The sequence below is a fragment of the Trachurus japonicus genome, chromosome 11 (genome assembly GCF_045865225.1).
Source record: "Trachurus japonicus isolate A0001 chromosome 11, Traja_1.0".
NCBI classification, from domain to species: Eukaryota; Metazoa; Chordata; class Actinopteri; order Carangiformes; family Carangidae; genus Trachurus; species Trachurus japonicus.
This window is the reverse complement of record NC_140917.1, coordinates 31,108,223-31,131,782: the sequence shown is the minus strand read 5'-3', so window position 1 is coordinate 31,131,782 and position 23,560 is coordinate 31,108,223. Positions and strand designations below refer to the sequence as shown.

General features: G+C 43.0%; 2 protein-coding genes across 2 annotated transcripts in view; one reads left to right on the top strand and one right to left on the bottom strand.

Moving 5' to 3' along the window:
* Window positions 1–395: 395 nt before the first annotated feature.
* On the bottom strand, window positions 396–10,893 carry sf3a3 (splicing factor 3a, subunit 3). Its single transcript, XM_085792266.1, has 17 exons — window positions 10,697–10,893; window positions 10,517–10,564; window positions 9,774–9,826; window positions 9,552–9,657; window positions 9,374–9,446; window positions 9,006–9,097; window positions 8,828–8,910; window positions 7,746–7,884; window positions 7,566–7,634; window positions 7,394–7,461; window positions 6,094–6,201; window positions 5,930–5,999; window positions 5,649–5,813; window positions 3,794–3,904; window positions 1,539–1,629; window positions 1,392–1,447; window positions 396–674 (listed from the first exon to the last, which is right to left on the bottom strand). Exons 1-17 carry the CDS (start codon window positions 10,790–10,792, stop codon window positions 597–599), a joined length of 1,506 nt encoding a protein of 501 aa, XP_085648392.1. The 5' UTR covers window positions 10,793–10,893; the 3' UTR covers window positions 396–596.
* Window positions 10,894–14,352: 3,459 nt separating this feature from the next.
* LOC146979083 (ubiquitin-conjugating enzyme E2 E2-like) overlaps window positions 14,353–23,560 on the top strand; it is an 86,891-nt gene continuing 77,683 nt past the window's right edge. Inside the window, exons 1-2 of the mRNA XM_085792279.1 lie at window positions 14,353–14,409; window positions 19,288–19,485. Of these exons, the coding sequence (XP_085648405.1) occupies window positions 19,295–19,485 (191 nt within the window). The 5' untranslated portion in view covers window positions 14,353–14,409; window positions 19,288–19,294. The remainder of the gene's footprint in view (window positions 14,410–19,287; window positions 19,486–23,560) is intronic.

The following is a 23,560-nucleotide window of genomic DNA, read 5'->3' as shown; positions in this document are numbered from 1 at the left end:
CATTTTTCCTTTTTCAGGAGAAAACCTCAACATTGTCCAGTTTGTTTGATTCAAATATTCAGTATCAGAGAGGGTAATGGTAAATGCACCGTTCTGAACAAAAAGTACTGTGCGGTGAATTCAAGTGTCACAGCAAAGTATCTTTCAGTTGATCGTTTTTAATAGGTTTGTAAACCTATCAACACTTATGAATCCCTCGAGCATTTGATGCCACTATAAAAGCACTGTGGTTAACAAGTGTTCAAATACACTTACAAGTCAGCAGCACCGATAAATCAGGAGCAACCTCACAGGTCTGTGTTTGAGCAGCAGCTGAGCAGCGCTCGATGATAAACTCTGATTCACGAGCAAAAGCAAACAGTGACGGAGTGGGTGATGAAGACAAAACAGCAGTGTCAAAAGTACTGAGTTTATTATGATAATCAATGGTTGCCGCATTAAAAAGTTACCAAAGGGAGGAATGGAGGATGGGACAGCGTGTAAAATTACATCACTACTTACAAATAAAAAGACACAGAGAAATCAGGACTTAAAAAAAAAAAAAACACACACACATGATAGAGGATGCTTCATCTTTTCATTTCCTGTGTGTGACTCTACAGCAGGCCTTGTCTCTTCAGATCCTCGTACGTCTTCTTATTGACCACGTTTCCACTCGAGTCCTCGTACTCCTCCTGAAAAACACACACAAGTATTGGCCTGAGTCAGGGACGTGGTCTCTGAGCAGCGCTATTAAAGGGATAGTAGCATTTTCTTAAAGTGGGGTTGTATGATCTACAAATAGCCCCTAAGTACTTTAATTGCAGTAGAAGACTCTCTGCACTCCTCCTGTTAGCAACGCCAGCCCATAGCCCTGCCCAGAGATTTATAACTTACATTGTTGTGAACAGACCCAAAGAAACGGCCTATTTTCGCGGCCTAAAAGAGGTTTTACCTGAAAAAAAATACCCAGTTCCATTGTTTGCTATAATATAATTTTTTCCAGCCCTTCAAAGTGCAGGAAAAACACAGTTTTTATTTGGACCTAACCAACTCACGTATCCCTCCGGCCCAGGGTTAGCACCCGCTGATCAGCAGTTGGTTAGGTCCAAATAAAAACTGTGTTTTGGGGCTGGAAAAAATTATATTATAGCGAACAATGGAACTGTGTTTTTTTTTCCCAGGTAAAACCTCTTTTAGGCCGCGAAAATAGGCAGTTTCTTTGGGTCCATTCACAACACCGTATGTTGTAAATCTCTGGGCAGGGCTATGGGCTGGCGTTGCTAACGGGAGGAGTGCAGAGAGTCTTCTACTGCAATTAAAGTACTTAGGGGCTATTTGTAGATCATACAACCCCACTTTAAGAAAATGCTACTATCCCTTTAACTGGGCTTCCATCAGCCTGGACTCACCTCTGTGTCTGGCTGCCACCGCTCTGACGCCTTCTGGGACTTCAGCTTGGCCCACACTGGAACAGGAAACAAACACACATCGCTTATTAGGACAAACTTTCCAAAGTTGTTTGGAATCCAGATGTTGGGGGGGTCTGACAGACTTACAGGAAACGGCGTCCTCGATCTGGGTGACGTTGGCGAAGTGAGCCGTGTTGGGGATTCCTAGACAACGCATACCGTGAGCGTGCCTCCATTCCTGTGGAGCACAACACACGACATCAGGCTCCTAGAACGCTTCTGTTTTTGTTACCACTAGCTAATTATACAACTGCTTCCTGCAATAAATTATGTTGACATCATATATCAATGGTTTGCATTTTGGCTGTCGTTGGGCTCATTCTGAAATCAGACCTGCTCACTGAGCACCGGTGTGAATGAAGCCAAAGGAAACTGTCTGTGATGCAGCGTTTCCACTACATGGTACCAGCTCGACTCTACTCTGGAACCTGGTTCTACTTGTCTGGTACCATACCATTCTGAATATATAGGGGTGCTCCCTGCTGCTGAACATCTGATTTTACATAGAATTTCTTTGTTCTCATATAGGCCAGACTGTTCAGATGTAAACATCACAGTGTGTGATGGATGGAGAATGTTCTGCCAACTGAAGAATTACATTTGTTTATTTGGGTGTTTTAAAACTCTTTGCTCCGGAGCGGAAAAAGATGCAAATGAGACCATGAATCAATGAGAGACAACAACATGATTTGACGATTACCGTAATTTCCGGACTATGAGCCGCTACTTTTTTCTCACGCTTTGAACCCTGCGGCCTATACAACGATGCGGCTAATTTCTAGATTTTTACTGGCTAACGGCCTTCGGGGTGCGCTCTAGCAGGAAGCGCAAGTAAGACAGACATGTGGGGAAATATTATGCGCCGAAGAAGACACTAGTTTTGAGATTTGGTGCAGTGTTTTATTTTCTAACCAGGCATGTTACTGTCTGTTGGTGCTGTGTTGATGCCGTATTGGTGCCGTACTGCCGATTTTTAGGCACAGTTTGAAAAAAAAAGCATGTCAGGAACTAAGCAGGATTTCCCCTGTGGCTCTGCTACATTTTTACCTTAATTAAAAAGCTCCGGAGTAATTGTGATGGTTTAACTCGCTACATGACTTGTGACTTGTTACGAGTGAGAACGGAGGCTCTCCGTCTTCACCTGGCGTCTCACGGCTGAAAACCAACCTTGTAACATCACTACAGTAGCTACCTGGCCGCTGCCCCGTGTCTCAGCTCTCATCTCTGCTGCACCGCAACACAAACGCGACCGTAGCCTAATCTTTTGTTCATGACGGTACAAATGCACACGCGCCGTAACATCGTATATGTTATGTAATGTTATCCACCGCTCCATTTATTGATTTTTCGCCGGCTTCGTTGTCAACAAATGCACATGGCTAGGAGCGTAACCAAAACAGCGGAAAAGCGAGCGGACTTGCATAGTTCCACACATCTTCCGTGTACCGTCTTTCTGTGTAAATATCTCATGTTACAACATGAAAAACCTGCGGCTTATATTCAGGTGCGGCTTATATATGTAAAAAATCTATTTTCTTTTAAAATTTAGCTGGTGCGGCTTATATTCAGGTGCGCTTAATAGTCCGGAATTTACGGTAGTCCACTAAAGGCAAAAAAACCAAATAACACTCCGTTGGACATTTGCTCCGACATTTTTTGTGGCCTATGGGACCAGCTGGCCGGCCAGGACCAGGGGGTCATCTCAGAGGCGAGCAGCCGGTCTCCTGAGGGGATCGGTCCTTCAACCTCCATCGTCACCCCGAGGAGAAAGCGATCCGATGAACTAACACGCTGCCCTTTGGAGATTTACCGCTGGCTGATGTAATTAGAAAAGTTAATAAATGTTGGTCTCACAGGTGAAATCTAACAACTGTGGCAGCCACATTAGTTTGTCTCAATGTAGAACCTGGTACCGAAGCTGAGTTGAGTTGAGCTGCTACCACGTAGTAGAAACGGGGCTTATGTCCCATTACTACCATCAGAGAGGAGATGCTGCTCTTCAAACCCAGACCACCGGGCTGAGGAACAGCTTGTCCCACAGCTGTAGCTCTGTCTGCACCGATGCTGCCGTCTCTCTTTTATTTACTGCTGCACTTTGTTTGACCTCATTATTAAATTATTTACTGTTACACTGTTGTTTTATTTAGTAGCTGCTAGTTTATCTACTTTTTGTCTTGTGTTAGTTCTTTTTTATCTTGTGACTCGCTGCTTTTGAGAGTCCGAAATAGAGATTTTGCAGTAGATGTCAAATGAAAATAAACTTTTAGGGTGAAGTCGACCATCACATCCTTGTGGAAAGCCCTGAGGGTTTGAAGCTGTGATAACACATAAACACAACATACCGCAAAGTGTCTCTGGAAGGCTTTGGGTCCTCTGTAGGTGTAGTTTCCACAGATCTCACAGTTGTAGTTGATGTTCAGCCCGTGGAGTTTATACAGCCAGTATGGAATTGGCTGGAGGGAATGAATCAGAAAACAGAGAGTCAGAACTGATCAGCACATATACATACAAGCAGAGAAGTGTTCTTCATTTGAATAATGTGATAGTTATTCATAAAATCAAGAGGTTAATCTTTGAATATATGCATCTGTGTCCATCTGAGATCAGTTGGTTGGATGTGTGGTTGGATTCCAGCTTCAGAAATGAAGAAGATGCTGAAGAGCTGGATAAAAGCCAAATGCAACATGTGTTGAATTAACAAGCGTATGGATGGAGCGCCATATAGCTCACTAGGTTGAGCAGGCGCCCCATCTGCAGAGGCTACAGCCCTTGCTGCAGCTGGCCACGGTTCGATCCCCCTGGTGGCCCTTTGCTGCATGTCATCCCCCCTCTCTCTGCTTCCCCATTTCCTGTCTTTCTCAACTGTCCCATCAATTAAAAAGGCAAAAAAAGCCACAAAAAATACTTGTCAGTGTACATCAGCATCAATATTTTAAATAACAAGCTCAGCTCAGCAGGCTGAACTTAATAAACTGATTCCACTACAATAAATACAAACCAGCATTTACAGACCTCAGCTTCCTTAATGCCAAAAAAGTATTGCACTGTAATGGAAAACGACCAATGAACCAAGTAGCACTAAATGGATAAGACAGATGTTATCTAACCTCCCTCAAGAAAGGATAACAGGATATATTTGAGTATATGCGGAGACCCAATCAACAAACAACCAAGTGGGTGACTCATTTCTGTGGATACTGTAGTTTCCAAGCTTGTTTTTCTTTTCTATTTTTCTCCCAGATACCCATAATCTTTTATCATATCACTTAATATACTAAATGTTATGTTTAGCATGTTGCTTGGTGTTTTCTGTTTATTTGTTTTTGTTGCCTTTATTGTGATTACACAGCAAACCCATAATATGTGATAAATGAGTCAATGGCTGTATTTTTTGCTGCTTAAAGGGATAGTTCAACATTTTGGCAAATTGGCTCATTGCCATAATCACTGTGGTCATAGCAGTAGGTTCGTTACCTTTATTTGTCGGTGCAAGCTATTTTTAGAACGGCGGAGCGTAGCGGCGAGCTGCTCAGAGCTACACTACGGAGGCTCATGGAATTTCTTGGTTTCCCTCATCAAACTCAACAAATACACAATCCAACAACTCCAAAACGCTTTCGTGGACAAGTTTTGACCTGCACATTCTCCACGCTATGAGATAATAATGGAATGTTATGAAACAGAGTCGTTTCCATACAATACTTGCTGAAAAACTGTCCCTGAAGGCAACATCAGCGGTTTTGCATGAATTTACCTCTAAAACAACTCTGTCTTGTAACGTTCTGTTATTATCTCAGTGTGGTGAATGTGCAGGTCACAACTTGTCCACCAGAGCGTTTGAGTTGTTGGATTGTGTATTTGATGAGTTTGATGAGGGAAACCAAGAAATCCCACTAGGCCTCCGTAGCGTAGCCCTGAGCAGCTCACGGCTCTGCTCAGCCGCTCTAAAAATAGCTTGCACCGACAATTAAAGGTAACGAACCTACTGCTATGACTATAGCGATTATGGCAATGGGCCAGTTTGCCAAAATGTTGAACCATCCCTTTAAAAGTCAAATAAAAGAAAGTGGTGGGAAGAAAAATCGTCTGCTCTCTGGACATGTTGTTCCATTATATTCAGTCATGTGTAATGCTGACCAGAGCGTTTCGTCAGTTGAATGTTGGACTGTGTCACTTTGGACACGGACTCGGTCTCACCTTGCCGTCCCAGCCCAGCGGCAGGTTCTTGGGGTTGTAGATGATTTCGTTGTCTTCGTCCTCGCTCTCGCTCTCGCTGAGCTGCTCCTCCTCCTCCTCCTCGCGCTCCTCTCCGGTCCTGGCCTGCTTCCTCTGCACGTTCTCGTGGGTCAGCTGCCTCTGCTCCTGTAAACCGCCGACAGAAGAAGAGCACCGTCAGATCTGGGGACGCTCGGCACAGAGCGTCGGCTCTCTCGGCCCTCTCGTGTGAATGAAGTCGACGTGAAGATGTATTCACTCACCCCGAGGATCTCCACATATTCATACACTTGAGCCTCCAGGAAGGCAATTTCCTTGTTACGCTCCGTGTCTCTGCAGGAGTGATGGATGGAGATTGTTATGAATTATATACCAATCGTATCATGAGTCGGTGTCGGCGCTGCACTGAGCTTTTACACCCACTTACTTTTTAGGGCCTTTGGCTTTGGGATTCTTGGCAAACAGTGAGGGGTCCAGTGATTCCAGGGATTTGCCTTTAGTGCTGAACAGTCTCTGAGCTCTCTCTTCCAGAGTCCTACACACAGTCAAACATTCTTATAGGTTAGTAATCTATGTTTCAGCTGCTCTTCTGTAACATGTAAATACAGCATTGAATTTATTACACGGCTCTATTGAATGCTGCATTCTGATTGGTCAATCACTGCATTCTACAGTCTGTTATTTCTGTATAACGAACTGTTGTTAAAGGGATAGTCCAACATTTTTGGCAAATTGGCCCATTGCCATAACCCCTATTGTCATAGCAGTAGGTTCATTACCTTTAATTACCGGTGCATGTTGTTTTGAGATCAGCGGGGCAGAGATGTGAGCTGCTCAGTGAACACAATGGAGGTGAACGGTACAGTCCCATGTCCCTCATCAAACTCATCAAATACACAATCTAACAACTCCACAACGCTCTCAACAACTCCGTCTCATAATGTTACATTATAATGAGCATGTCACAACTTGTCCATGTGAGTGTTTTGGAGTTGTTGGATTGTGTATTTGATGAGTTTTGAGGGACAGGGGACCTGTACCGTTCACTTCCATTGTGTTGAGCAGCTCAAGTCTCTGCCCCATGGATCTCAAAACAACATGCACTGATAATTACAGGTAATGAACCTACTATTATGGCAATAGGTGAATGTGCCAAAATGTTGAACTATGCCTTTAAGAATAATTATTTTAAAAAGAGAGAGTAATTTCATGACATTCATTTCACTATATTCGGTGAGGATGAAACTCTTGAGTCATGGTTATTGGCTGACAATTTCAAAGAGAACCCGAAGGCTGGAGAAGAAGAGGGAAGCTCAGAGGCACTCGAAAGAACGGAGTTTGCTATAAATTATAAATAGATACTTTACCGACAAATCCTTGCCGCTGCTGAATCATTGTGGGCAGAGATTGACCTGCTGTATTCATTTATAAACCAATAAAAGCCGTAGGCTATTTGATGGAATTAATAAACCAATAAAATTTGTATTTTGGTTAACTTGTGTCTCGATTTTTTTTATTTTACTTGTACTATAGGCTATATGCTGCCGCTATTTACAGGTTTTAGCTGTCAACACGTCAAGGTACAATATATAGTAAACAAAGCAATGTATTGAGCGTTAGACATGGCAGCAGAGCCCTGGAAAAGTTAACTGTCCATGAAATGATGATATGAAAATGTATGTTAAGCCAACTTTAAAGTGATTTGTTCAGGCAAACAACATGCTCACCCTCCACACTTGAGTCCCAGTGCCATGAGAGCAGACTTCAGCCTGTCCAGACCCAGTGAAGCCAACTCCTGTGAAGCATCAGCAGAGACGTGAATATGTGCAATAATGCAATCGCACTATAAATATTCAACCATCCATCCTCAAGTATAGCCCCTTGATTTTGTTTTTTTACCTCCCAGGAAGAAAAGGCAGAGAGGTCCAGATGAGCTCCAGCGTGTGTCAGAGCGCTGCTCGTCTCTTTCTGCAGTTCAAACAGCCAGAAGACAGAAAGAAACATTAGATCAGATGAGGATGAGAACAACTCAAATCTGATCCATCACCACCACCGTGTGAGGACGCGGTGAGAACGTACAGGCCAGCCTGGAAAGGTCCCGTTCTCCCACTTCTTCTCAAAGTCTATCAGCACTTTGCCGTAGAGCTCGTTCTGGTCCAGGAGAGGTTTGACTCTGTCTGTGTAGTCCTGCAGGTACTCCAGCAGCATCTCCAAATACCTGCACACATCATATAGAAGTCTCATAGAACAGCTGTCCAACTCCACACAATAATGTAGGGCTGGCACAATCATTACATTTTAGTTAACAATTAATTGCCATATAAATAATTGCAATTAATGATTTTATTGTCTTTTTCTGATCATTTTATGCTGCTAAACAAGCCTAAACATCGTTTAATCACACACATACATCCTGTGAAGAAGAGGAGCAATTTATTGGCATTAAATATTGGAACATATAGATAAAAACTTCATTTCTGTTTGCCTTTACGCTTTGCAACTAAATCCATGAGGCTAATGTCGAAAGATGCTGATCGAAATGTAGTTGCCCAGTTTTAGAAATGAAGCTCCTTGAGATAAACAGTTTGTGGCTCTGCTCATGTGCCATTAAACCATAGCAGTAGAGGGGGGGGGCGCAACCTGATGATGTCATTAAAAGAGCACCATTCAGGGGCGGTGCATGGCGCAGTGGTTAAAGCGGCCGCCCCATGTAGAGGCTATAGTCCTCAACGTAGGCGTCCCCGGTTCCAGTCCCGCGTCGGACGGACCTTTCCTGCATGTCATTCCCCCTCTCTCTGCCTCCCCCTTTCCTGTCTATCTCACTGCGCTATCGAATAAAGGCAAAAAAGCCCAAAAAATACACTTTAAAAAAAAAAAAAGAGCACCATTCAAACCTCAGTGGAAAATGATGATAGTGATGGACATGTGACATTTCTGTTAGTTTCATCCAGCTATTTTTATACAGATGAATGGAAACCATTTTAACCAGTATGCAAAATAATGGCGGCCAGCTCAAATAATCAGGCAATTATGTAATAATTGTGACAGGCCTATAATAATGTCCACTGTTTATTTACTACTGATGAGCTACTATAGTTACACAGTCAGTGTATTTGCTACTACATTGAGTCAGAGTCACTTCATAAGAAAGATGGACCTACTTTTTGTATTCAGCGTTTTTCCTGTCCTTGGGGATGTCAAACAGCTGGTCGAATGCAGACAGGTATGTAATATACTCGGGTTTCTGTGGAAACAGACCACATAGATATTGCTTTAAAAAAAGCAGAAGGTTTAGTGAGGAGCTGAAGAATGAAACATGCAGACTTAAAGGATGATAACCTCAGCTCCTTTCAGGTTGATGTACTTCAGGTAGCAGTCATGGAGATCCAGGTAACGGCCGTATCCTTCCTCATCAGTGAACTCCACCAGGTCTGTGGAAGACACAGATTTCACTCCATCACACATGACAGTTTTAATGCTAATTTTTTAAAATAAAGGGGCTTATTTAGTTATATTCTGTTTGTTTCCTCACCAAATTTCACAATAAAGAACAATTTCTTTTAATGTATCTTCTATTCTTTTCATCACAAAAATATTCCATATTATCTGAAAGAACCAATGTAGTTTTTCCATCCTGCCACAACACAGTTGGAGCCGTTGAAGCTACTGAAATAAAATCCATACGACAGTTTTCTTGTTAAACTTACTCTGAGCCTCCTCGCTGGGGTTGTCTCTGGCCTTCATCAGCTCTTCAAACTCCACAGACATAGGAATGGAAATCTGGGAGAAAACCAAAAGGCAAAGTTATTAATTCTTCAAAATTTTAAAAAGGTTTTTTAAAAGGTAGCATATAGCATAATTTAACAAATGATACATGTTATCCACCTCATTGGGATGCTTTCTGTGAAACTCCTTTATCTGTTTCAGTCTGTTGTAGAACTCTGCAAACTCATTTGGTCCTGAGATGGCAGCGAGTTCATCCCTCCTCATTCTGTCAATAACAGGAACAATTCCATTAAACATTAAACAATAATGACTTAGAAAGATTCTCATGACAGTTCCTCTGTCCCAATTGAAAGAGAGGCAAAAAAAAAAAAAAAGACTTACCCATCTTTGTCATCATAGGAGTCTCTGAGGTTGGCGCTCACTTCCATATACCTCTGTCAGAGGGAATAAGACTGTCAGGTTGCCTTTCATTTCAACTTACATTTTTATTATGCTCATTTAACCTGGCCCTATGTTTCACACACACCTCACCCAACTGTTTTCTAACCACTGTCTCAGTCTTCACACACCAATATTGCTGGTTTATGTGTTTGCAAAGTTAAACCCCTGAGCTCCTCTGAATTGTCAGGGTGCTCGGTTAAATGCAGAGTCATGTTATTTACGCTTGTTTGGTGGATCAATTAGAAGACAGTTATTCCAATAGATTGTATGTTATGTAAAGTTAATTCAATTGTGATCTAATTCAATAATGTACAAATGTCTAGCATTCTACATTCTACTACCGGTTCCTAGCATAAACGCTTTATGCACTTGTTTAGGGCCACAACTGCTGGGGGTGTGGGGACATGCTCAGAAAGGTCCCAAGTTCAATTTAATTCATTTAACACATAAACATGCGAGTGTGTCTGTTCGTTTAGTTGTAAGCAGTGTGTGTGATTTGGTGTTTGCGCAAGTTTTTCTTTTTTGGGGGGGGGGGCAAAAAATATCCTAGGGTCGGCCCTGATATGATACAAAAGCTGCTTTATGAGTGATAGTAAAAGAACTCACGTTCACTTCTCCAGCTTTTAAGAATAACATTAGCATTAGCCAGTCATAGCTCATAACAAACCAAACTTCTTGCTTACATCCAACATTGCTCGTGTTCGATGGTCAGAGTTAATCTGATCTCGCAGCTGTAACAGAGAGAAACAATATGCATTTGAACACATCAATAAAGTTGTACATCTTTCTCGTGTTGAACTTGTATTATTTGGTTAGTTAGCAGCAGTGCTAAAGCTAACGTTACCATAGAGCGCTCATCTTACCGTGGACTTCTTGTGTAGCATTTCTTTCGTTTTAGCATCCATTAGCCTCTCCTTCTCCTCGTGGTAGCGACGCTGTTGTTCTAAAATAGTCTCCATCGTTTTAAAAGACGTCTGACGGTCACTTAACAACAACACGGGGTTTTTATTTTCGTTAGTTGAAAATGAACCAACCCGCGCCCGACCGTCTGGGCTACGTTCACTTCAATGGCGCATGATGAGGAGCCAGCGTCCGCCGCCGTAGCCGGAGCGTGGAAACACAGACCACATGAGAAAGGTTCCGCTGTGGTGGCGTCACCGTCTACGTAGAGCACGGACAAACAAAGGCAACAGTTCATCTGAAAAATGTCAATTAATTTATTCCTGGCAGAAATGTGTTACAAACAAACGAATAATGACAAAATGTTTCGGTTCAATTTAGTAATTTAAAGGTAGGCTAGATGATATTTCATCGTGTGTGCACTGTTCATTTCAAATATACGAATTAACGGCAGTATTATAGGTTAATTGAATACCAGGGTCAACATCTGGCCCTTGCATCTTTACAGCTGTGGGTCAACAGGACACAGAGCTGTCAGGGCTCGTGCACCTGGACTGTTATTGTTGAAAATGTTAGAAATTGCCTTTGAAATCTTAATACGCCGTTTTCAAACGGGTTGGACTGACAGTGCACATGATATTAATCTCTCTCCCACTTCCTTTGTACACTACACTGTCATCAAAGCCTGCCATAACGATTCAGACAGCACGCAATTTTCGCGCACTCGTGTGGGAGCGCGCACAGAGGCCGTCTGATTGGTCAAGTTTCTGCAAAAAGGAAGAGACCGGAAGTGGCAATTCGCTGCACAGAAATAAAACACTTACCGAGCGTTTGAAAAAAAAAAAAAGGATTTGTTTGTTCTTACTTTTTGAAATCAGTTAAAGGATGGGTAACGATAATGTGCTCTCTTGAAAAAGCAATATGAAAAAGAAAATATTTGAGAAAAATTTAATTATTTCGGCTACATTCTCAAAATTTCCCTCACATGTAAGTTATTTTTTATTTTAAGTAGGTTTTGGGGGCTTTTTCCTTGAATCGATAGTGTAGTAGTAGAGAGAGACAGTTTGACAGAGTCAATTTTGAGCATCAAGTTTTGAGTCTATTCTCAACAATAGTAAAGAGTCGGCAAAATCCAACTAAATATTAATGGCGAAGTTAATTAGTTATGATGAAGCTCATTTCCCTTTTAGAACAGGTCCAACTGGGCCTCTAATCAGAGTGCTACACATTTACTTAACTACTATTTCTGATTTGTATGCGTTCTGCCCTCTAATGGGGGTCACTATTGGGTCTAACCATGGCTGGAGGGCCATTATATATTCTCCATCCCTAGCAGTTAAAGCAGAATCAAGTGATATATTTGTGTTAATATAAGTCTTAAATAGTTATATCTTCCGACAGCAATCACTTACATAGAGTGTTTGGTCTGAAACACGGGTCTGTCAGTCACTCTGTTCTGCTCTGAGTCGAGGAGAAAACATTTATCGTATCCTACAGTTTTTATCCAATGAGGAGAGAGAACGGCATGCAGGGCTGTGTGTGCAGCCAAGGGACGCCGTGAATGTGGCGACGTAGGGACGAGGACTGTTATGGTGCGTTCAAGGAAACTCGTATTTTTCCGACCGTGAAGTCGCACCAGTTCGATCTGGTACGAGTTCACCGGTCGGAAGTTACGAGTGGCCGTTATAGTGACTTTCACCGGTAAAACAGGTCAGAAAAACACGAGTGGGTTGCCTGGAGCGCTACAAAGTCGTAAATTGTGACTTTAAGCTGTAATTTACGATTTCAAAAGCCTGCCTGGAACGCAGCATTAGCGAAAACGACCGGATCGCTTACTTCTGCTTTAAGGTCACAAAACCCTCTCAACCAAATGTGCCCCAAGACCCACGTGGTGGGCGGGGGTCAGGTGAGGTACGAGCCACGGCCTTGTAGCTCCTGTAAATTTTTTGCACATTCAGTGACACTGGGCAGAGAGCAGACCAAGTGTTATCCATGGTGACCCTTGACCTGCTCAAAGAAACAAACAGCTGATCAGTCTTCCTAATCCTTACTTTGTGATCCACATCGCAGTAGACTCGAGCTCAGGCTACAAAGTAAAGGTGCTTCTCCTCCTCACTTGTGAGGTGCAGGGAAAAAATACCCGTCTGAAGGACACTCAATCTCATCAGGGAAGTGATGAATTTGGACCTGGCGCTGAAAAGACGGATAAAATGTAGGCTAGTTCCACAGTGCCCCTGTCCCATGCAGAAGCACACAGATCCCCACACCTCTCAGGGGAGGCAGTAGCTACCAATCAGTGCCAACAAAAGTTCAGTCTTAATCAACACCAATTCCAGTCCAAAACCCAACACTGCAGATCTTGCTGTTCATAAAATAATCAGTGACAGGTCTCTGTGAACCCCATGTAGGAAGCAGTTGACTAGTGTATGATGCCTGGCTGAAGCCTAATCTTGGCCATAATTGCTGCCATGGACACTCCCAGAACACCACAACAAAGTTGCTTTGTCAAGATTTTTTTTACAGTCTATGGTCAAGATCTCACTGCCTGAGGAGTGGTAAAGCATAACGCAAAGTGGTGGACCACTATGGTGACCAATAACAGAGAGGGAGAGAACTGTGCGTTCTCCCATCTTGCAAAAATGTTGGCGGGCCACACCACAGCCAGATCAATGCAACTTGTCCTTGAGGGCATTCTCGCTGTGTGGGCAGCGAGGCCATTGATGTCCACCAGCAGAGAGGCACCACATCTTCTGATATGATGACATTTTAACACTGGAGGGTGGCAGAGTCTCCATAGGTGCAGTAAGTGTTATCCAGAGTGGTAAAAAGAAAAAAGTAGACAAACAACAACAACAACAACAACACATGTGCTGTTGTACTGGGGACCAACTTGTCTTATGGGTGTGGGGGCAGTGCCTTAAATTGATTGATCAGCAGTAAAAATTGAGTGTTTATCATGTTTAAGTTGTAGGCTAGATGATCATCATTCATTTGAGATGTGATTTGATTTGAGAAAAAAATAGGCTTTTCAGACATGTTAAAAAAAAGAAAAGGAAAAAAAAGGGAAAAGGTTAAATGGTTAGGCTATTCTTTGAATAACATAAAAGGATAGGGTGAAGTGAATACTTATTTACCTACCCCTTTTCCCTCCAAATTAAATCTTACATTCCTTTGTGTAGCTTGTAGCCTATGTCCAAATATGAGAACGTATAATATAGGCCTACACACATAGACATCGCAAATGAAATATTCGCCTAGGCTATTTAATGAACTGGCTCTCAATAGAGCAGTTCTCAATAGGGCAGTTTGTTACTGATGCACAAATAACTGTTCAAATAGGCCTGGCTACACGGTAAAAAAAAAAAAAAAAAAAAGATACTCCTCCAGTTCTGCTCTTAAATGCAGCCTGACTTCACTTGTGGCAATGTCTCACTCATGATTACGATCAAAAAACATGAGAGAAATGCTAATGCGGGGCTTTTATTTTGTCAGCCCAAACCGGATGCGGTGCTTGAGACTACATGTAACCTGACAGTCGCGGTTTGGCACATTCTCCAGCAGTCAGTCAATGCAACGGACGGAAAGCAGCGGACACCCAGTGTAACGGATTACGGAATACACAGCGGACAATACAACACGTTTCTCCTCCCGCTGCGCGTCCAGCCTGTTCAGAAAGGTGAGTGGAGCTTATTCCTCGGTAAACAACGACAACAGCAAAAAATTCAAGCCTTTCCGCACAACAGAGCTTTATTACGTTATCTGCTACAGGGAGGGGGGCGGCGGCGGCGGCGGCGGTGGTGGTGGTTGGCTGGGAAGAGACGGGGGCATCCATTCTGTCTTTTGTGCTGGAGCAGATTCTCCAGGGGTCAGGGAGAGCTCGGCTGGCTGTCCGGTCAGTGTGCCGCCCAGCTTTGTGTTTACTCTCCCCATGAAGGTGCCTCATACCGAGGCTGCCTGGCTGTTAACTCCCCGTAGCTAAAGCCCGGGGACCGGGGCGGTGAGTGCCCGGGGTCTCCTCGGCGTTAGCCCCAACCCCTGCCTGCCTCCTCTGTGTGACACGCAGCGCTCGCGAACGTCTCAACGACCACTAGTCCCACACACCACTAACTTTACACCGCCCCCCCGGGCTAAACACGTCCATATACTTTACAACGAGACCTTTAAAAGAATCATTAGCAGCTACCGTTTAATTCGACATAGACCCACTGCGGCCAACGACATGAAGTCCAGGGATATGTTGAACTTCCGTAAGAGCTCCCCAGGTCCCGCGACCCCTCTCACCGAGGCAGACGAGCTAACACAGCCAAACAAAAAGTCAAACTTTGCCCAGTTGAGGAACTGCTTTACCTTAATTCGGAATGGTTTAAAGTTAAATAACCCCCTTTCCAGTTACACGTTACTTTTAGAAAGTAGGCTAATTCGTTATAGTTACCAGTTACTTTTTCAAAAGAATATCTGAGTTAGCAGGCTAACTAATTATAAAAGTAACTAACAACCAGGAAAAGTAACAATTTCGTTATTTTTTAATAAAATGCTCAAATATGTCAATTTACTTAGAGGCATTGCCATTTGAGAGGTCCCTGCGCATCCAAAAGTCGACAGGGGTTCAACTTTATGCAAATGAATCTGTCAGATGCGAGGACACTATCCAATGGGGAGCAAGATGGGGAGAAGGTCTGTCTGTTTTTTGGTGTACTTTCTTCAGTCAGCATGCAGATATCTGTGCTCTTGCCTACCAAAATGTCTGTTTGGGAGAGCTGCTGCGTCTGTCAAGAAATCTCTGTGATGCCAGTGGATCCTAGTGTAATTTATTGATGGGTTTGGGGGATTATAAACCCCCCAAAAATCAAATACAGCCAATATAACTGGTCATTTGTTCAAGCCCATATTCTGCTCAGAAACATAATGAAAAGAGCCACAAGGCCAACAAACAATTTTAAGTTATGTCATATAGGGAAACACTGTCCCAAGGAGGTGATAGTCATATCATTAAGTTAGCAAGTGAATTGTTGTCTTAAAGGAGACATATTATGCCCCCTGTTCCACAAATTAAAATAGTCCCCAGGTGTCTTAAAGACATGTCTGTGACATGCTTTGGTCAAAACACCTCAAGGATCAAACATCACAGCTCTTTTCATCCTCTCAAAACAGCCCTGTTCCGAACGGCTGGTTTCAGTGTCTGTCCCTTTAAATGCAAATGAACCACTGCTTGCCCCGCCCCTTCTACCTGTCCCAGGTAGGGGTGGGGTTATGCAAATTGGAAAACTAGTTACATCCTTGGAAGAAAACAGAGGGAACGGCTTGTAAAACCACATGGATTAAGGAGCCCGAAAATTACAGATGTTTTTGTCAATTCTCACATTTTGGGGGCCGGAAGGTAAAACAAACACCCAATATGTTAAATTGTCTCATGTTAGCTGATTACCTGTTTGCTTGTGGCTACAGAGGTAAAGCTAGGGGAGGATGCTCATCAGCTTTCCTCTCTGAATTAGTTTTGGTCTTTACATTGTATTCCAGCTGTGGTGTGCTATGTTCATAAAGCCTCTGCAGATGGGCTAACTGTTACCCTTGTTATAGCCTAGCTGACCAAATCACAAATTATGTCATCAAACAGCTACACACATTGGCAAGTGGTGTTATGATAACTTAATAATAAGCATTAAACATGTTCACCACAATTGATCAACAACAAAATCAAATGCGGTAAGACTAATGGTGGTAAAATACCTTTTAACAAATATGGGAATGCCAAAATAAAGGGGGAAATTAGCCTTAGGCCTTTTATCAAAGTTAATGATTTTGCACTTTCCCAGGGCACATATCTTGCTTTAAAGAATCCTTGTATGGACACAGAGATCTAAACCCCCCACAATGTTTAACCCAAGTGACGCCCTTGGTTGTGGTAGTTATGGTTGAGGTGTTGTGATAGTTTTCACAGCAGAGGAAAACCCCATCTATTTAATCTTTACTAACCAGAGCTCGGGGTGATCTACTTCTCTGTCTGCTGCTTGTACTCTGACCGTGTTTATCCTCACCTGACAACTAGAAACACATCATTTCCCACATTATAATAACAGCTTACCCCCCCTGGAGGATTCCATTCACTGGAGCATGTAGATGTCGTAACCTTTGAAACGATGCCTCTGTGCATTATCCTAACCACATAATCCCCCAATTATCCCCCATATCGGCTCCACACCAAATGCAGTTAATTGCATCAGATAGTGTGTGTATGTGTGTTTGTGTGTGTGTGTGCATGCAGTGGCTGTTTGTCAAATGTCAGAAGCCGGGTCTTGCTTGCCAAAAGCTGCCGTCGTGTTTATTGAACAATGTGTCTTTACTTCTGCCCAATTTGACGTTCATTTAAGCTCATCAGCACACAGAGCAAATGTCCTCACATGTGTTTGATGTGTGTGTCATATGTATTCCTGCCAGACCTGGGAATGTAAATAAAAGCCTTCACCTTGAAGTTCAAACTCAAATACAAACACACACACAGAGTAGCACACATTCCCAGAGTGGTGAGGGAATTGGATTTAGTGAACATGACCTTGTAGGTGTCTTTTCTTATTGGGATGCCCAGTGGATTCTCAGCATGGGGGATTCTGAGCACTAAAACAACAGTTGTCTGTATTCTGTCTAATCTGATTTATCATTTAGTCTCTAAAATGCTCATCATCACTAATTCCCACAATGTTTTTAAATGTGTGTTTACCATCTGAGAAGAGTTGTTCACATTTCTGGAGCTGCAGCCAATTTGTGTATTATTGTTGTACATTTTCTGTTGGGTTGATAAATTGTCAAATTGTTGCAGCTCTGAAGCTCAGGTCTTTTTTTCTAATCCACATCCCATAAAGATGAGAGTCGACTGAGAGGAATGGAATTCTTGTCTTTTGAGAGCTTGTGCTGCTTTTGAACCTTTGTGGGAAAAAAAAGCTTACACAACCTTCATCACACATTGCCATCCACGTAATTATGTCTTTATTTGACAGCGGGCAGCAGAGAGATGACAGGAAATGAGGGCAGAGAGCCGGAGTACCTCTTATTATTATCTGTTTAAGTCATTCATTAAGCATGAATGCCACACATTCTGTGCTCCAGCCGCTCCGACGTGACCATTTCCTGTCTGTCTAGCTGCTTTATTTCTTTGTAAATTGAATGTTTGGTTGGGCAAAACAAGACATTTCAATATTACCTTGTGATTTATGTCGACATTTCCCAGAACCTTGGGATTCTGGGAAATTACGGTGGAAATTTCTCAATATCAGTCACAAAATAATTAAACATTTATTCTTGGCCTTGAAGTAATAGTACTTCTAATTTTAAGATTAACCTCTTAGCTCATTCCGGACTTTTCAGCCAAATCACACAGCCTTCATAAATACATGTTGGCATGCATTGATTCTGGAAGGATGATACAATTTAATCCACTGTATTTGAATGACTTGAACTGTCCTGCATCCTACCCCTACCCCTGTTGCATTTGCTACCAGATGCTTACTTAGCTACTTCTTTTTCCCTCTTAAAGGGATAGTTCAACATTTTGACAAATTGGCCCATTGCCATAATCCCTACAGTTTTAGGAGTAGATTCGTTACCTTTAATTGTCGGTGCAAGCTATTTTTAGAACGGCGGAGCAGAGCTGCAAGCTGCTCAGAACTACGCTACAGAGGCTCATAGGATTTCTTGGTTTTGCTCATCAAACTCATCAAATACACAATCCAACAACTCCAAAATGCTCTTGTGGACAAGTTGTGACCTGCACATTCACCACGCTATGAGATAATAACAGAACGTTACGAGTTTGATGAGGGAAACCAAGAAATTCCAGCTCTGAGCAGCTCGCGGCTCTGCTCCGCCATTCTTAAAACAGCTTGCACTGACAATTAAAGGTAACAAACCTACTCCTAAAACTATAGGGATTATAGCAATGGGCCAATTTGTCAAAATGTTGAACTATCCCTTTAATGGGTCTTTGTTACCACAGCAACAACGCATAACGCTATCGTGACATGGGCTTCAACAATGGAGGATATGGTTGGGCTGCCAAACAGATCAGCAGCTGCGCCTCCTCAGTTGACCACGGCATGGTTCTGTGGTTTACCATAGTCAAAATACAGCACATGTATGCGGAGCGGTGTACAGTTGTTCGGCCGTACATCCAGTCTTGCATGACGATGACAGAGTAGTGATGTTTCTCTCTGACTAATCAGCAGCTAGCTTGTGGTGTTTTCACGTCACCTGCTGGGATTACTTCAGCTCGCCTGGAGCTTGTAACCTTTGACCAATGGAAAACCAAAAAGGGCCAGTGGGGAAGAGTTGGTATCACACAGTGGAAAAAAATTGAAAACAGAAAAAAAAATCTACAGATTATTCGACAGTGGAAAATAATCATGGAAGTAAATTAAAATCATGAAGGATAGTAAGACAAACTGAAAATGAGAGCAGCCTTCAAAACACTATTGTTTTGCTGTCCTGAAGAAGAACTGATGCTGAAGCTGTGTTTCTCTATAAACACTGTATGTGCTTTATTCTGTTACCTGTGTGTCTGCAGTGTCAGCATGTCCAGTGAGGTGCAGCCGAGGCCGGACGACAGCCCCAACACCAGCGGGGGAAGCTCGGACGCCGAGCAGAGGGAGACGGCTCCTCCGGAGCAGTCGGGCCCCGAGCAGCGGGACCAGACCCAGCCCAAAAAGAAGGAGGCCAAAATCTCCAGCAAGACCGCCGCCAAGCTCTCCACCAGTGCCAAGAGGTAGATTTGCTGCACTGATTGTCTTTTATCTCTTGTTGTCTGCTGCCTTGTTCTGCTGCTCAAGTGCTCCTCTGACACCTCATTGTTGCGCTGCTCTGTGTTTGGTGCCGTATAGCTGCTGCTGTGCTGCTCTTTGACTTCTGCAGTTATCAGCAGGACCTGCTGCTTTTCACTTTTGTTATCTGACTACTTTTGGATTTGTTGGTCAGAAAGATTTAAGGATGTCACCTTGGCTTCTGAGGAATTGTGTTAAGACATAAGACTTTTTATGTATTGGGAAATTCACTTGTAACAGTAGCAAAGCGTACAGGACGCATAAAGAAATAAGAAGTAAGGAATAAAAATATTAAAGCCCCAGTATGTAACTTATTTGGCTTTTTATTAGCAAAAATCAAATATTGCTTTCATAAATACGTATTTCACTGAAGTCGAATCACACCCGCATACAAATGAAAGCTTTCTCGTACCTTAGAATGAGTTGTTACAAGTCGTTACAAATACATAAGTGGGCGACGCACCGAACCGAGGCTGCCATGTTGCATCGCCATTTTTTACGTTCAGTGGCAGTGTGAACGTAGGTAACCATGGAAACTCAGCGGAGCTGTCGGCTCGGGGAGAAAGTTTCCCAGGTAGCTCCTGTTAAAACTGTCACCACTGTGTAGTGTGAGGAAGGACGGAGGCACTGATGTTGCATTCAGGTCCAGTCAGGCAGACGGCCGTCGGCAAACCAACCGGATGTCATTTTACTCGACAAGAGAAAGACGGTAAAACGTGGGTCACCACCATGTCATCACCATGACAACATATTGTCACGCCTGTATTTTGCCTCGTGCTGGCGGACCACTTGTTTACATAGACGCTTGTTTATCCTGTTACATGCAGCGTCTGTTGTCTGTCTGACGTCTGCCCGATTTGAATGCAACATCAAGAATACGTTCCGATATGCAACCACACCGCTAGATGGGGGGAATTCCTACAAATTATACCTTTAAGAATTTACTATGTACAAAAAATTGTTTGGTCAAAGATATTGCACAGTGTGGGTGGTCATAAAAGAACGAGTGAAAGTACAGCTTGTATGAATGAATGAATGAGCAAGGTAAAAATACACAAGAATAAATTATGCAGAAGAGAAGAACTTTAGGTAAATGGAGTGTAATGGAGAAAGTGGCTTGTGCAAAGGTTGGCAGATCAGTATTGCAATAATGTCAAGAATAAATGGAGTCCAGAGTGCAGGTTATTACTGGTGTTGTACAGTCTGAAGTGTTGGACATATCATTGATGAATTGAAATGATATCCTTACTTATTTGGATCATCATCTTTTTTTCCTCAACCACCAACTTGTATTCTTCCAAACAATTTATATGACTTAAAAGCTCCACTTCCTGCACACTCAATGCATTTTCCTTAGACAGCCCTTCTGCACACCTACAGCAGCAGATTGTTTTATTCATAAAATGACTTGCTGCTGTAAAAGCAAATAGACAGAGTCCTGTGTATCATCTGTGAGAACAAAGATATGTGCAGTTTAAAATCTGCTGTAATCGCACAGAAATATGCCTCCGGATATGTTGATACACTGCTGTGTTTACATACATCACTGCGCACACACACACACACACACACACACTAGAGAAGATCTTAAAGGCTGCTGGAAAATGATGTGCACTGTAAACAAAATTCATCCCCGAAAAGATTTGAAGACGTGTTGTATTTGGAACGTACCCCTGCTGTTCCTGCTCTGTTCCCTGATGCAGTGGAGAAGCAGCTCATGGGCGGGTGGTGCTGGATGTCACTGGGTGAGGACTTGTTGTCTACGTGGACAATAGGCTGTCCAAGCTGCACCATCAGCCCGTGTGTGTGTGTGTGTGTGTGGATGCACCAAAGTTGTTGAAGGGCATGTTGTTTTTCTCTACACTGTGCCACTTATTGACAGCTGCAGTGACAATAGACACCTACTGTAAGGCCAGGCTTGTTATGAGCCTCCAAAATAAAAGCACACAAATTGTCCAATCAGATCTTGGGGATGTTGAGTCTATTTGGATCCTCCTTGGCTGATAACCTGACAGTAAGGGTGTATTCTGACCTGTGGGGCGTTTGCTTTGTTCAGATTCAGCGGATAAAACAATACAGTTGTTGCATTTTTTTTGGGGGGGGGTGGTTTGTGTTCACATGGTAACAGTCCCGTGTGTGAACCAGCTGTTCTCTCATTGGTCAGGAATCTTACCAGGAAAAACAAAAACCATGGAACATCAACAGTGCAACACCAAACGAACCGATCTTTGGTGTTAAACGCTCCCTTTTTGGGAACAACTGCTCCAAATGAGCCAGGTCTGAACACACCCTAAGTTAGTTTGATGTCCATAACAAAATAAATTTTTGGTTTTAAAGGTGCTATGTGTAATATTTAGCTACTATTAGCTACTAGCATTAACAGCTGTTGACTATGTGAAATATGGATTGTAAATTCGCCATCACAAAACTTAAAGAACTACAACTAAATTTAAAACTAAAATGTAACAGTAACCCAAGGAGCAGTACTGCCCAAAGATTGTATTCTAAACTCTTCTCTTGTAAACACCATGACGACTGAAGCCCTTGGCAACCCACCACATCACCACCACCATCTGCTCCCTATACAAGAAACCTCATCTGATGGCAGAAGCAAATACATACAGCACCTTTAAGTATCAAAAACCATCTCAATTCAGTTTTGCATCTCCTCTTTCATGATTCTCTCTGGATGAACAGATTGTAGCCTCCTACTGTGTTTAGGTAAAACCCAGGGAATGCCCCTGCCTGGCCCCCACCTCCGAACCACCAAACACTCCAAACACTGGCTTTCCATTATAAAAGCTTTGCTCAAATTATATTGACTTATTTTGTCAAGGCTTGCAGAATGTACTAGTTTAGCGCTTTCAGCGTCTCTGGGGATTATCAGAAGCAATGAGCCGTGGAACATTAGAGAAAGCAAGTCTTTGGCTAAAGAGGCCAGACGGCGCGAGTACGAGCAGCTCGCTGTATTTTGGAGTGTTTTTCTCCTTTTGGATTCCCCCGGCCCGGTTCGTCGCAGCGTTCTTCCTAACAGGTCCCCAGCTACAGCTGTCAAAATGCGCCACCTCAGGAAATACTGCAGATAAAATTACACAGTAAGCACTCAAGCTGAGAATGACTCCATAACTGTGGAGATTGTATTACAGGCTCCTTTGCAAATATATTTTGCCTCTTTCCCCCCCAAGTGAGTCATGTGCAGTCATTGCCCCACTGAGGAGCGTTTAAAGAACCCCACTCCCCCCACCCACCTCCCCCCACACACACACACACACAAAAGGGTTACTCTTACCTTTTTATTGTGTCATCGACCTGTGAAGTTCCCTTCAGCCAGGAGTTCTTAGCAGAGTGCAGTAAATACATTCTGTTAGATACGGTTGTGTTCCCTCAGTACATGTATTAATTTAAGACAACACAGCATAAGTAGTGACACATTAAGAAGCCTTCACAGGCTGCTGGATGGGTGAAAAGCTTAGCAAAGCAAAACCACTGCGATGCACAAATAGATACCGTCGACTAGTATCAAACTATCTTGGCAGCACCGACATTTGGCACAGATCCGTTCACAGTCGTGTCCAACAATGTCTCGAATTTTCCAAATCGGCCAATCTGACATCCACAACCTCTTCACGCAGTGATGGGCCAGCTGTGCCGAAGTAAAAGAGGAGCCAAGGGTTGAACGTCTCCCTTTTTTTTTTCTCACAACTATTTCTAACACTTTGCAACATGAAGAGCCTAACGCTGCTCAGATTTTCCTGGAGAGGCTGTCTGAAAAATGTCTGCTGTTTTCCATGTTTTCAAACAGTGTCACGTCTCTCCCTGCTGTTCAGATCAGGCTTCTGGTGTGGACTGTGTGTTTTATGTACTGGATGATCTGACCTTCTCACCTCCAACTGGCCTTAACAACCGATGATCCAATTAAGCGAGGTTTCGCGCCTTGGCCATGTTAGAGCTATAGTTTCCCAGAGCTCCTCACCTGTGATGAAACATTTTTAAAACATTTTAACATTTTACTGATTTCCA

Bases quoted from the DNA above. Each gene is read 5' to 3' on its own strand.
- sf3a3 (XM_085792266.1), bottom strand. From the start codon at position 10,792: ATGGAGACTATTTTAGAACAACAGCGTCGCTACCACGAGGAGAAGGAG. The intron at 7,635-7,745 runs GTACGTTCTCAC...TTTGAACTGCAG, and splicing joins GGACCTTTCCAGGCTGGCCT to AAAGAGACGAGCAGCGCTCT. The intron at 3,905-5,648 runs GTGAGACCGAGT...CATTCCCTCCAG, and splicing joins CGCTGGGCTGGGACGGCAAG to CCAATTCCATACTGGCTGTA.